Consider the following 15,703-nt stretch of genomic DNA (forward strand, 5'->3'; position numbering starts at 1 on the left):
GGAGAGGAAGGAAAAGGAAAGGACTTCTTCTTCATAGGTCATTAGACTTTGAGGCATTGAGCTTTCATTGCCACTCAGAAAGATCCTGATGAAAGCTTATAAGTAGAGTACATGTTGAGAGTACATGCAAAGGACCATCAAAGCAAACTAAAATTTCACATCTGGTGATTTTTACTTTTATAAAATTTGAAGGGTTGTTCTCAATGGAAAAAATAAATGTTAGATAGAAATATAGACCATAGAATGGCAGCATGGTGTAGAATAGCAGAAAGAGTGCTCTGGATTGGGAGTCAGAAATATCAGGGCCCCAGATAACTCATGATGAAACACATTTCCTTTTCCTTGGTGATTAAGTTGAGGACTACAACTGTGGAGTATTGTATAATGATGTCAGCCACTATCACTATATCTACTGATCTACAGAAATGTTTTTCTTTATTAGAAAACAACAAGGAAGGTGGAACAGGGAAAGGAGAAGAGTAGAATGACTTCTGTAAAAAAAAAATAATTCAAACAAAGAAAAAGAGGAAGGAAAACATGGGTGGGGGGAGAAGGACCAACTTTAACTTTTAAATTAACTAGCTATATGACCTTACATGAGTGACTTTCATTCTCTAGGCATCATTTTATTGATTTAAAAAGAGGGAGTTGAAATAGACAGTCTCTTGTCTATTTTCCTGCTCTGCCAATCTATGTTTTATAATTCCAAAACACTTCCACCTCTGAAATGCTATGTATGCTTCTCTTGGTATCAATAATGCAATTGGCTCCAATTTTAAGTAAATAATATGTGATGATCAACATTTATAACAGAGATAAATTAGGGAATATTTCATTTAGCTATTTTTCCAGAAATTCTTTTGATTTACAATAACAAACATTTTTATATCACAATTAAAATATGAATAGTTTTTATCAAAAGCTTCCTATTATTCAAAAAGCATAATGATTTTTTGTAAAATAATTAATTATTCCCTAATTTATCTCATACTGATGAATTCATTCATAAATTTACTCTTTATATATAAAGCTTCTTGCAGACACAAAGTCCTCCATCCCTACTTATAACTTTGATCTTTATCTGTGATATTTATCTATACTTTTTCCTGGGATATAACATTTCTCAGCTCCAAAACCTACTTTTTTGACAACTTTCTGAAGCAACTCCTCATTGATAATAGGCCTTTTTGAATAACTTCACAACTCTACAGTCTCTATTCTTCCTTAGCTCACCTTAAGAATTTTACAGTTTTTGTGACCAAGTAACATTTTGATATTAATAAAGCTTCCAAAGGATGAAGTAGCTATTTTATGAACTTTTCAAACTGATGTTGCCCATGTACATCAAGGATATAATTGGTATAATTCCTCTGATTTGAAAACTATATTCACTTCTACTCAGAAATGATGATGATTTAAAAATTAATCAGAACCATCGCAGATTTAAACTGTTTCCCTAAAAAAAATGCTATATTTTACTTTTTTTTGAGGCAGTTGGGGTTAAGTGACTTGCCTAGAGTCATACAGCTTGTAAGTTTCTGAAGTCACATTTGTCTGGCTCTGGTAACTCCAACTCTGGTGACTCCACTGCGTCACCTAGCTGTCCCATTTTATGCTAATTGTTCTTGATGTTATTGTATTGAAGAGATATCTCAAGTAGAAAAGAGTTTTTATGTGAACATCAAATTCTTTTACATTTTTACTATGCTTTCCTATATTACATATTTGTAGTATGTGAACAACCCCTGAGTATTGTGGAACTAAGTCAGCAGCTTTGTGGTAAATAATAAAGATAATATAAATGTTAAAGCTCTTTCGGGCTACTTGTTCAAAAAATACTGAATCAGTAGGTTACTATTTATAGTCTTCAGACTTTGAGGCACATTCTCATTTTATTCTTCAACCAATAGATTTTTAAGTGTTTATATACTTTTTTAAAAAAATGCAAGTTTTGACTACTTTGTATAAAATATATAAAAATATAATTGGTCCGTATTGGGCTCAATCCCTGGTGCTGTCATGTTTTAATGAATGTGTGATACTTTCTGTTAAGGAAAATGGAATTGGGCACGCATCAGAGACAATATGAGTAACGTGCTTTGCAAGTCATTTCTCCATCCCTGTGAAATTTTTTAACCAGTTGTGGATTTCATCTGAACCTGCCATATTCTAGGTTTGCAAAGAACCTAAAATTCTAGTTACTTCCCTCAATATCACCATTCTTTTCTTCTTTATATCAACAGTATACAGCTTTTTCTTTCACATTTGATCCAGTTATCCTTTTGTTTTCTGGACTATTTTTTGATCAGATAGATTATCAAATATTTTGCACATGCTTCAGGCATTTTCTCTCCCTCTCCCTCTCTTGCTCCCTCCCGCTCTCTGTCTCTGTCTCTCTGTCTCTCTGTCTGTCTCTCTCTGTCTTTCTCTGTCTCTGTCTCTCTCTCACCCTCTCAACCTCTCTCCCCCTCCCCCTCTCTCTTTCCCCTCTTCCCCCTCTTCTAATACCTTTGCTTCTCAAGCCTCTTTTGGGGTTTTTTGGTTCTTTGTGCTGCTTCTTTGATTCCTTGTATCATCTTAACCTGTTTACCTTTCATTTTAACTAAAGCTATCAGAAATTTCTGATCTACTTTTGTTTTTTGAATTCCATTCCACCTGTTCCTTTTTCATTCTTTTTAATGGTGTGATACAATGTCCAGGTTTTTTCCTGTGCTTACCAGCTATCATACTGATGTATATCTTTGTGTGAGGTTTCAATAATTTCTCAAACTACTTCTGCCATGGTGGTATTTGATATCCATCCTTAGGAGTATTCCTAGATAGCTCTACCTTTCCTCCTGTGATCTTTACCATGACAACAGCCACACATAGTTTCATAAACTGTTGTGTGCTGGTTCTAAATTTTTTTTTACACTATTAAATACTGTGCTCATTCATGATGGTCAGAGTAAGTAGCAACTTTTAAAAATTGCTCTGTCTTGATAAGGTGGATCTAGTGCTATCAAACTAAGAAAGGCTTTTCAAAATTCCAGTCTCTTTTCCAGAATAATTTGTGACATCATTATTTTTGCCATCTGTTTGTCATTAGGCAGTACTCTTAGAGTTTGCATTGGGTAGATTTTCAAACCTTCAGGTTCTTTAGATTTTCTCCTCTTCAAGTATGTTACTCTTTATTTTTGCTTTTATTTTATCTAATCTAGACTGAGGAATGAAATTATTTCTTACAATTGCCCTGAATTAATCTGCCATATATATTGGTATGTTAGTTGAAGTCAATGATATCATTGACAAAAAGCAGATTGAAACCTTTGCCTAGTTCCACTTGTATAATGCCACAAGACTGCCATTTAATAAAAGTATTCCTGTCTTCAGACTATTTCACATGACCTCATGGTCAGTACCTTCTATGTTAAAACATTTACAGCCTGTGGGAGTTCAATCTCTCTCTCTCTCTGTCTCTCTCTCTGTCTCTCTCTCTCTCTCTCTCTTTCTCTCTCTCTCCCCTGCCTCTCCCCCCTTTCTCCCCCTCCCTCTCCCCTAATACCTTTGCTTCTCATGCTTCTTTTGCCTAGTAGTTATTGGGGGTTTTTTGGTTCTTTGTGCTGCTTCTTTAACTCCTTGTATCATCTTAATCTGTTTGACATTCACTTTTAACTAAAGATATCAGAAATTTCTGATCTGCTTTTGTAAGAACCAAAATATAAAGGAGCAACACTGACTCCTCTGGTATGCAACTTCATGCTTCCCCCTATCTATGTCATGGAGACATAGAAGCAATGACATCACACTGGCTAGGGTGCTAACCCAATCACTGGTATCTCCAGAGCTCAAAGGACCAACACCTCAGAGATCCTGCCAGGTCTTCACAGATACCATTAGCATCTATCACCCTGGCTGGTATTCCCTTCTTTTACCATTCTTCCCTCCCCAATGACATAGACAATGGATTAAGCCTTTTTTTTGCAAGGCAGTGGGGTTAAATGACTTGCCCAAGGTCACACAGCTAGGTAATTATTAAGTGTCTGAGGCCAAATTTGAACTCAGATCCTCCTGACTCCAGGGCCAGTGCTCTATTCACCTAGCTGCCCCAACAATGGATTAAGCCTATAGGAGCTTGTTGTGTTATTGTCATCATCTTCAGGTATTTGAAAGGCAAACAGATGGAAGAGACATTAAGATTTGGTCAGCTTGGTCCAGAGGATAAAATCAAGAGCAATTGCAAAGAAGCAAATTTTGGATCCATTTACCAACTCTAGGCATTTTTCATTGTCCCTCTGTGCCTAGAACCTTCTTCCTCTTCATCTCTATCTCCTGGCCTCCCTATCTTCCTTTAAGTTTCACCTAAAATGGCAACTACTGCAAGAAACCTTTCCCAGTCCTTATTAATCTTAGTATTTCTCTCTGAAATTATCCAACTTGTCCTGAATATAGCTTCCTTATACATAGTTGTTTGCATGTTGTTTATCTCTTTAGAACATGAGCTTCTTGAAAAGAAGGACTAATTTTTTCCTTTCTTTGCAAGCCCAAAGCTTATATAGTTCCTGGCACATGCTAGGCACTTAATAATGCTTGTTGCTGACTTAATTTGATTTAATATGAAGAAATATGTCCTAAAAAATCAGAACTATCTGAAAGTAGAATGATCAGCCCTAAAAGGTATTGGATTCCTCATTACAATAGATATCCAAATGAAGACTGAATGACCACCTGCCAAGGACTAGGGCTCCTAGATTCCTCTTCAGATGCTTGTTGGACTAGATATCCCCTGAGATCCTTTCCATCTTTAAGATTGTATAATTCCATCTTCTAACCACATCACACCCCTTACTCTGGTTGAAAGATTAAAATTTTAATCAACCAGCTGTTAAAAGCTTTTTGTGGCCAGAGTCTTGAACAGGTTCGAGCTTCCTGAATCATTGATAGAACTTTTTTTCTTTGTAATCAACTAGCTTCTTTGGCATTAGGGAAAGACATGCCCAGGCATCTGGATGGTAAATACAAGAGCTAAATCCTAAATCACCTTATCTCAACAGTCCAGATTGAAGTGTAAGATAGAGTGATGCAGAAAAGAAGCCCAGATGGAGGACTCACCATATCTGGGTTCTGGTTTCAACACGGCCACTTAATCACTACATAAGCATATTGTTTTTCTTTATTGGGCCCAAATTTCTCTTTCTGTAAGATTAGGAAGTTGGACCAGATAGGCCCATCAGCTCTGACATTACTTGATGAAGTTGAACAAAAAAAAAATGTACTTGAACTAGAATCACTGAAGGTGAGAGTTAGAGGAACCCCAACAACTTTGGAGGTCAATTTAAACACCAAAGGAATCCTCACAGTACTATGCCTGACCCGTGGGCATCCAGTCTTTGCTTGAAGCTCTCCAATGAGAGAGACCCCACATCCTCCCAAGGCTACCTATTCCACTTCAAGATAGTTTGAATTATATGGAAGTTTTTTCCAACATTGCTTTTTTTGTGGTTTCTACCTATTAATTCTAATTCTGTTCTTTGGGGCCATATCAAACAAGTCTACTCTCTGTTACACAGATATAGATATAGATTTGTGTATCTATAGTTATATAGAGATAGGTAGATGTATGTACACTCACATACATACAGAGAGAGAGAGAGAGAGAGAGAGAGAGAGAGAGAGACTATAAAGACAACTAGAATGTCTGTCTCCCCTGAATTTTCTTTTCTCAGATCTTTCATCTTGTCTACATATGACAGGACTCAGGAATCTTCACCACCATCTTGGTTATACTCCTCTAATCAGTCTCTAGGTGCCTCCCCAAACTCTAGTACCTAGAATTGAACCCAATACTCCAGATATGGTCTAATTAGTCCAAAATACAAAACTGTCACCTCTGCCTCTCAATGCAGCTCAAGATTACATTAGCTAGTTTGAATCATAGCTCTATGGTTCTAGCATTCTAAAGACCTTTTAGCTCTGATATTCTATGTTTGATGGTTTCAAAGATATGTTATTTATTATCTTAGCATTTACCAGGACTGGAGTCAGGAAGATGAATCTTCCTAAGTTCAAATTTGGTCTTAAACATATTAGCTGTGTAACAACGAGCAAGTCACTTAACCTTGTTTGGCTCTGTTTCCTCATCTCTTAAAAGAGATGGAGAAGGAAATGGCAAACCACTCCAGTATCCTTGCCAAGAAAACTCCATATAGGGTCATGAAGAGTGGGTCATGACTGAAAATGACAATTATTAGGCAAATTATCTTTCTGGGCCATATTTTTATCCTCTATTAAATGGCAATAATAAACTCTCCTCCCCTGGAATGTTGAAAAAAAATCTTATGAAAGTGTTTTAAAAATACAAAATGCCAGGGCAGCTAGGTGGCGCAGTGGATAAAGCACCAGCCCTGGAGTCAAGAGTACCTGGGTTCGAATCCAGTCTCAGACACTTAATGATTACCTAGCCGTGTGGCCTTGGGCAAGCCATTTAACCCCATTTGCCTTGAAAAAAAAGATTATGTGTGTGTGTGTGTATATATATATATATATATATATATATATATATAAAAAATGCCAGCAGTCAATTCAGCACAGTTCTTGAACCAAAAAGTTAAAGTTAAAAGTCTTTATCAAGGGCCCAGATCTACCTTAAATGATAGACTGAGAGATTATAGTTACCTTAAAGTTATATTAAAGTGACAAACATTTTCTAAAGTTCTTATAGGTTACCACCTACCAAGTACTTTAAAAAGGCCTGTCCCAACCTAGAACAAGTAAGAAAAAAGAAAAGTCAAAATTGAAAGAAAACAAAAGTGACTCCATTACATATGGTAATAATGTGGGAGCTTCCTGCATTTACATAGTTAGTTAATGCATTTATTAAAATGCAACAATTATTTTATTAAGGACTGGGAATACAAAGAAAGGCAAAAGGCAGTCTCTGCTCTCCAGGAATTCAACCTAATAAGAGAAATAATATACAAACAATTATGTATAAACTAGTCAGATGGATGGATGGATGGATGGATGGATGGATGGATGGATGGAGAGAGAGAGAGAGAGTGAGAGAGAGAGAATAAACATATTAATATATATAAATTGGAAACAATCTCAAAAGGAAAGTACTAAGGGTGATTGGGAAGACTTCTTGAAGAAAGTAGGATTGTAGCTTAGATTTGAAGGAAGCCAGGGAAGTCGGGAGTTTGAAATAAGGAGGAAGAGCATTCCAGACATGGGGGAAATGCTGGGAGTCAGAAAATGGAGTATTTTGTTTAAGAACAGTAAGTCACTCTGTCATCATGAGGGTAGAATTGGCAGGAGGAACAAGGTAAGATCTTCGATGACTGAAGAGGTAGAAGTCCAAACTATGAATGACTTTGAATTCCAAGCAGAAAACTTTATATATGCTAAAGATGATGGGAAGCCATTGGAGTTTATTGAGTAATGGAATGACATGGTCAGACCTGTGCTTTAAGATCAATTTGACTGCTAAGTAGAGGATAACTGCATAGGAATGCATGAGAGGTTTCATCTCCATTTCCCTAAGCCTAGGTCACTTGTCTCACAGCCTGTTACTAATTTCTCTCTGTGATTTTAGATGGGTTACTTCCCTTTTCAGTTCCTTAGTCTCTTTATCTAAAAAATGAACTTCTATACAATATCTAAAGTTGCTTTTAGCTCAGACATTCTAAGATTCCATAAGTCTAAAATCCCTTCCATCTCTATGGTTCTAGGATTCTAAGGACCTTCTAGCTCTGATATTCCATGTTCTATGGTTTCAAAGATATGTTTAATATTCCATGGTTCTATGATCCACGTTCTCTTCCAACTTTGTCATGTTGGCACCAGGATTCTAAGATCCCTCTGAACTCTAGAAGTTTATGAGTTTAAGATTCCTTCCAGTTCTGACTTTCTCTGGTTCTATGGTCACCATGAGATAATCCTGCTGCTCCAGAATCTGCTATGGACATCTTGGTTGAATTTAGGACAAAAGCCTCTAGTCTTAGAAGCACTGTAGCCTCTGTGGGGCCTTTCAAAAAATGTTTCTCTGATGAAGGACTATGGATGTTTCGAAGCCCTGGAGCACCCAAGCATACTCTAATCTTGGTACTCCAAAGCTTGCCCTTCACTAGGCTAATTTTCTGCTTCTTTCCCAACAGGCCCCCCTTCTCAGCGTCAGGTGCAGAATGGCCCTTCTCCTGATGAGATGGAAGTCCAGAGAAGGTAACTTGCTCTGCTGTGCCTGGATTGGCTGTCCCAATGACTTTAGTGTTGGGGAAGTTGTACCTGACTGGTGACAACAAGGGCAACTGGAAATGATGGGGAGTCAAGAGTTGTTGTTCAGACTCTTCATGATCCCAATTAGGGTTTTCTTGGCACAGATACCGAAGTGGTTTGCCATTTCCTTCTCCAGCTCATTTTACAGATGGGGAAACAAAGGTAAAGTTAAGTAATTTGCCCAGAATCACACAGCTATAAAGTGTCTGAAGCCCGAGGTTTTCCTGACATCTATCTGGCTCTCTATTCCCCACACCTTATTTAATGGCCCCTAATTCCCAGCTATTTCCTCTCAACACATTCTTCATCTGTAAAAGGGAGAGAAGATGACTTTGTAAGGGTCATTTTCTTTTTTTTTAATTTTTTTTACTTATTTAAGGTAATGGGGTTAAGTGACTTGCCTAAAAATCACACAGTTATACATTTATTAAGTGTTTGAGGCTGTATTTGTACTCAGGTCCTCCTGACTCCAGGGCCAGTGCTCTATCCACTGTGCTATTCACCTTGCTGTCCCTATAAGGGTCATTTTCTTTGATGACAGTTGTAGTTGATTTTTGGACTAGACTGAAGGTTTCATTAGTATAAAGAACTCCTGATGGGCAAACACCTTCTAAAAATAAAATTCAGCACCTGTTCTTCGACTTATAAGAGGATTACTTCTTGTTTGGTTTTGTTTTGTTTTGTTTTTTGCAAGGCAATGGGGTTAAGTGGCTTGCCCAAGACCACACAGCTAGGTAATTATTAAGTGTCTGAGACCGGATTTGAACCCAGGTACTCCTGACTCCAGGGCCCATGCTTTATACACTGCACCACCTAGCCACCCCAAGGATTACTTCTTACATTGAATGGATAAGTGACTTGCCCAATGTCCCATAAACAGTACATGTCAGATCTAGCATTTCCTTGCTCACCTTTGATCTCTAGGTTGGGAAACCTAGCAAATAATCTTCCTGTTTCTAAGATTGGCTCACTATCTAATACACCAGGTTTTTTCAAACTATACTACTAGAAACCTATTAACACCTGACTCTGTTTGTTTGTTTATTTGTTTTAAATGAACCTTGGGTTCATTTAGGTTCACCTTGGGCAGCTAGGTGGCTCAGTGGATAGAGTACCAGACCTAGAGACAGGAAGACTTGAGTCTAAGTCCAACCTCAGACACTTACTACCTGTGTGATTTGGCCAAGTCATGTGCCTTCTGTTTGCCTTAATCCACTGGAAAGGAAATGGCAAACTACTCTAGTGTCCCTGTCCAAGGGATTAAGACCCAATTGAGCAACAGCAAGGTTGTTTGTTAATATACATAGAAAATAATAACTTTAGGGTCTAAAGACTATTTGTTGCATCCTCTGCCAAATATGATGCTAACTGGGTCATTTATTTACTCAAATGAACATACATAATAATGTTATGAGGTATGTGTGCCAAAATAAATCCTTTTGACATTTTATATAAACTCAGTCTCCCTTTCCAAATAACCACAAGCTAAAAATGCACTTAGGAATAGTAATTTTAACATCAAAAAGAAAATGTCTGGGAGGAAAGAACCTTAACCTTAGAGTCACCCTGTCTCTGTCATTGACATGCTGCAATCAAAACCAAATGTCTCTTATAAGCAATTTGTTATTGTGTCGTTCAGTCATTTTTCAGTCATGTCTAAATCATCATGACCCCTTTTGGGGTTTTCTTGGCAAAGAAACTAGATGGTTTCCCATTTCCTTTTCCAGTTCATTTTACACATGAGGAAACTGAGGCAAACAGCATTAAGTGACTTGCCCAGGATCACACAACTAATAAATGTCTGAGGTCAGATTTGGACTCAGGAAGATGAGTTTTCCTGACTTCAAGTCCAGCCTTCTTATCCACTGTGACCCAGATGCCCATCTTATGAGGAATGTGGCCTTCTAATTGGGAAGAGAGACAGTTCCAAGCAATGGAAATAAAGATAATTGTAGAAGCATAGACTCAAGAATTGAGAGAGAGCCAGCTAGAATGGATAGAGCACTGGCCCTGGAGTCAGGAAGACTTGAGTTCAAATTCAGCCTCAGACATTTATTGAGTGTGTGCCCCTGTGTAAGTCACTTAAGAAACTTGATTAGGTCAAGTGAGGTGAAGTGGGTACACTTGGAAGCAAGTGACATGGAGACCTGGTTCTGGGCAAGATATCCTTCCCCCCTTCACAACTTGGGGATGAGGATGATGACTGGAGCGTGGGGAACCCCTACCAATGAAAGAATCTCCTCTACAGTATCCTCACTGATCATTTATAGTCTTTGTTTGAATATCTCCATTAACAGGGGTGCCCACTTCCTATCAAGACAGTATACTCCATTACTGAACCATTCTGATTGTTAGAAATGTCTTACTTCTCCAGGGAATCTGGGTTATAGTCCAGACTGCCCCTGACTATGTACCTTGGACAACTTTCTTCAATCTCTGAGTCCTGATTTCTTCTGATGGACAATTATGAAAAAGGCTAGATGATCTCAGAGGTCTCTTCCCATCTCAGAATTCTAGAATGTATGGACCTCAGAGACCTTGATCTACTCTGACCCTATCATTTTACAAATGAGAAAACTGAGGCCCTAAAATGTCAAGTAATCCAGTTTTACAAACTGGTGACTTCAGTGTGACTTCATCTTTAGAGGATACTCCCTTCATAGATGCAGGTCTGAATCACTTTGCAGATGAAGAATCTGAGTTCTTGAATGACCCACTTTGAGATCACCTAACCAGCAAGTAACCCAGGGCTCTTTCCCCCTCTACCAAACTCCCTTTAGAATTCATCAGGATCATTTAATTCTGAAGATAATGACTAGATTTCCCTGCCAAAGGTCTAGATCCCTTCACACTCATTAAGTATATCAGTTGCATTTCTGACTTGGGCACTGTTTTTCCTCTTTGGTGAATTTTGCCTTCAATCAAATACCAGACCAAAAGAGTCTGGCAGTGAAGGGTCTTCCTAGGGAATTTGTAGCCTATTCCTGTGGCAGAGGAGCCCTCTAGTGGGAGTTCTCTGAATTCCAGGGCTCATAAAATAGAGAAACCTGGAAAATTGTCAACTGATGACCCCCCTGCCCCCCCCCCCCCCACAGATTCCAGTTAGCAATGAGCTATCTAGTCCAGTCTTGGTTTACAGATGAGGAAACCGAGGTCCAAAAAGGAGAAATTATAATATGACCAGGGTCACATAGCTAGCAAATAGAAGAGTCAAGATAAGAACTCACGACCCCTTTTCCCACTTTGAGTGCCCTTTCCTCTTCATTTTTGGTATGGTGGTTTTATTCTAGAATTTCATCATTGGGAGTTCCCTAGGTAGTAACTTTTCTACACATATGAAGATATACAACTCTCTGTAACTTCTAATCTTAGGGAGTCGCCTAGGATGTGAAGAGGTAAGTAGAGTCATGGAGGGTGAGGCTGGGATGTCACTAGGACAAGTAAGAGGCTGCAGAGATGAGGTGGGGACAGACAGATGATGCCGCAGGATCAGAGGAGAGGGCAAGTGAAGTGAGGGAGTGGGCATAGTTAAAGGAACAGATCATCTCTTCCTCTAACCTGTAAGCACATAGCTATTTTGTGACAGAGGGAAAACTTGAATCCAGGTGTTCCTGAATCAGAGACTAGCCCATCATCTACTATTCAATTCTGCCTCTTCCACAACAAAAGGCAGCCCCTTAGACAGCTAGGTGGCACAATAGGTAGAAAACCAGACCTGGAATAAGGAAGATCTGGGTTCAAATATCACCTCAGACACTAGCCATGTGACCCCTGGACAAGTCACTTAACTCATTTAACCTCAGTTCCTCATCTGTCAAATGGGGACATAATAATGTTTGACTTCTTTCCCAAAGAAGACCACAACATCAAGGGATGCCATGACAAGCAAGTGAATTGAATTTGTTGGTTTTGTTTGTTTGTTTGTTTTTTTAACAAGGCAATGGGGTTAAGTGGCTTGCCCAAGGCCACACAGCTAGGTAATTATTAAGTGTCTGAGATTGGATTTGAACTCAGGTCCTCCTGACTCCAGGGACCATGCTTCACCCACTGAGCCACCTAGCTGCCCCAAGTGAATTGAATTTGAGTTGGGGGGAGGGGCTGTTCTCAGTCACCAGCCTCACTTTCTCCTCTAGAGCCATCTGGGTCCAGTGGTCAGATACAGGTCAGGGTGACTGCAGATGGGGACATACTGGAAAAGGAAACGACAAACCATTCCAGTATCTTTGCTAAGAAAGTTGATGGGGTCACATTAAATCAGCCATGACTGAACAATAGCAGGACAACCCTTCATTTCTCATAGATGAGAAAACCAAGGCTCAGAGAGGCCAAAGAGTTCCCCCAGGGGTCACACAGGGGAGTCACTGTCGTAGCTAAGGCTCTGAGCCAAGATCCCAAGTCCAATACTCTTTCTGCCATACTACATACACATAGCATCAATTTAATCACAGAATAGATCATCAGGAGACAACTGAGGCCCACAGAGACCAAGTGATTTTTGTTTTCATAATTTTACAGAGTGTTAGTGACAAAGCTGAAACAACTTCATTACTTTGTATTGGAGCAGGTTATAGGAGGAAAAACAACAGAGCCCAAATCAGGACAGTCGGTCCTTTGGTTTAGCCATGTCCTTGGACAAGTCACTTCATCTCTCTGGAGACTTAGTTCACTTCTCTGCAAAATGAAGGGACTGGCCTAGATGACCTCTAAGGTCCTTCTAGAGCTAACACATAGATTCTATAATTCTAAGGCTCCTTCCAATTCTGACACTGTGTTCTATGAGTCTGAGGTTCCTTCCATTTTTGACTATCTCTAATTTAGGTGGCATAGTGGATAGAGAACCAGTCTTAAAATCAGTTCAAAATCTGGCTTCCAACACTTGCTAACTGTATGATCCTGGACAAAATCACTAAAGCCTGTTTGTCTCCATTTCCTCATCTGGAAATGAGCTGGAGAAGGAAATGGCAAACTACTCCAGTATCTTTGCCAAGGAAAAACTCAAATGGAGTCATGAATATTTGGATGTGACTGGAACAATTGAATAAAAAAAGCAACTTAAATGACTAAGTCTTGTCCTTTATGCTGAAATGCTACTTCACACCTTCCTCTCCAAAAAGTTGGTGTCAAGTGCAAGAACTGAATGAATAAGTCCCTCAGGAACTTAAAGATCTCTGTTTATAAATTCATAGCACCAAATGGGATCCTTGTCCAAAGGCCTATTATGGTATGGCTATCCCCAGGAAAGCCCTGGAAAGTCCTACCAAACTGGAAGAACTTCTGTTACAGGCCTGGTGAAAGACTCCTTGCCAGCCATCTGAGAACACAAGGAACTCGCCCCTAGATTGGTGACTTGTAGGTGACAAATTTTTTTCAACAAACTCACAAAGAGGGGCGGCTAGGTGGCCTAGTGGATAAAGCACTGGCCTTGGAGTCAGGAGTACCTGGGTTCAAATCTGGTCTCAGACACTTAATAATTACCTAGCTGTGTGGCCTTGGGCAAGCCACTTAACCCCATTTGCCTTGCAAAATCCTAAAAAAAACAAACTCACAAAAACAGTTTATTATGGTTCAATGAAAAGGAAGCACCTGCATCTCATCTAGGTCATCCCCTAATTTTTATAAAGTATGATACTAAGGTCTTGTTGAAGGTCATATCAAGAGTGACAGAGGTGACACTAGTACTTCATTGGCCACAAAGAAGAGGGAAAAATTATAGAGCAGAAATTCTCATTTTTCTCCTTGAGAGGATTAATGATGTGGATGGTGATAATGATGATAATGATGCTGATAATAGCTAACAATTATACAGCATTTAAGTTTTGAAGAATATTTTATAGCTATTACTTCACTTGATATTCACAATAACTCTAGAAGGAAGGTATTATTATAATCCTCATTTGTAAAATGAGGAAAATGAGGCAGACAGAGGTTAAGTGATTTATTAAGGTTCATATGGCTAATAAGTATTTGAGGCTAGATTTGAACTCAGATCTTCCTAGATCTGGGTCCACCATTTCATTACCTTGAAGGTTGAACTTGACTCTTTTGAAGTATTGACTGGAATTGCTTTATATTCTAGTAATGTTTGATAAATTACATAGTCCTTTCACATTGATCATCTCCTTTGATCAGTCCCAGAAGGAGGGACAAATCCCCATTTGGCAAATAAGGAAACTTGAGATCTGGAGAAATGAATGACTTGCTCAAGTTCATACAGCTAGTAAGTGGTAAAGCTAACACTCAAACCAAGGGTTCTTAGCCCCCATATTAAACCACTGGTTCAAGTCCTGCCCCTGGCAAATACTAGCTTTGCCACTTTGAGCAAGTCATTTAATCACTCAATATTCCTGGAGAATATGTTTTAAATGAAGGACATTTGTCAATCTGCATTGGTAGGAATTCCTCATCAGGAACTTCACACATCAATGAAATCAAGAATCCAAATCTCCACAAATTTTTTTAAACCATCTTGCTTTTTGAAAATTGAAATAGATGTTTAGAATTCATGTTTTGCTTTGTGGATTGTAGTGTTGGCAAAGGCCTTAGAAATCATCTATTTCATCACTTCATTTCCGAGATTTAAAATAATCTCCTCTGTCCAAAACCAAATAGGTCAGAGGTGGCAGAACTGGAATTCACACCCAGGTCTTCTGGCTCCAAATCCGGTGTTTTGCACCTCATTAGCCCTCCTGCTCTAATTCATACTGTATTCTTGAGTCTATGTCTACAAGGACATGAAAAAAAAATATATTGAGAGTATATATGCAGTGGTGGGGAGGTGGGATTAGGACAAGAAAGGACACAAACCTTAATTGCTTTCTTTCTTTCTTTAGGCAAGTGATGGAACAACAACAGCGACAGGAATCCTTGGAGAGAAGAACTTCAACTCCAGGTGAGAAAGGGCTGGGTTGATGGAGATGCAGTCCATTGAAACCACCTGGCCTCTCCCCTCTCTCTGGGACTTGGTTTTATAATGAAAAAAGAAATGTCCTATTGTAGAAAGTGCCAGATTTGGAGTCAGAAGGCCTTGTTCAAGGTCACATTTTGGCCCTGTGCCTCCTTCCTTCCAGCCTCAGTTTTCTCATCTGGAATATATAATCTCTGAGGTCCTTTCCATATCTGTAAGTCTGTGATCTCAGCATAGCCTCCTTGTGAAGAAGTTGGTATGTGCTTTTCCCAAGTTTAGAGGGAAGCAGAGAGGGAGAGAGCTAGTTCAGTTGATTGGAACCCTGCCAAACTGACCCTTAAAAATCATTTTGGAAGGGGAAATTTACCTCAGGGGGCATTTCCTGCCAGAAGCTTCCTCAACTTGCCCATAGCCACAGAGACACCTCCCTTCTTTGAGCTTCCAAAGTACACACCATCCCATCCATACACCCAGTGCTTATTGTAGACCTCATGGTATTGGTCCTTGTCTACACTGTAGACTCTACAGTATACACCAATACATATA

The 15,703-nt window shown here is 39.0% G+C and overlaps 1 protein-coding gene across 5 annotated transcripts in view; it reads left to right on the forward strand.

The window, feature by feature from the left end:
* EVL (Enah/Vasp-like) overlaps positions 1-15,703 on the forward strand; it is a 274,426-nt gene that overhangs the window by 230,848 nt on the left and 27,875 nt on the right. For all 5 annotated transcript variants that reach the window (XM_074213076.1, XM_074213074.1, XM_074213077.1 and 2 more), the window contains 2 exons: positions 8,136-8,199; positions 15,084-15,142. In XM_074213076.1, the coding sequence (XP_074069177.1) occupies positions 8,136-8,199; positions 15,084-15,142 (123 nt within the window). The remainder of the gene's footprint in view (positions 1-8,135; positions 8,200-15,083; positions 15,143-15,703) is intronic.

This window comes from Macrotis lagotis, chromosome 1 (genome assembly GCF_037893015.1).
Source record: "Macrotis lagotis isolate mMagLag1 chromosome 1, bilby.v1.9.chrom.fasta, whole genome shotgun sequence".
Taxonomy (NCBI): Eukaryota; Metazoa; Chordata; class Mammalia; order Peramelemorphia; family Peramelidae; genus Macrotis; species Macrotis lagotis.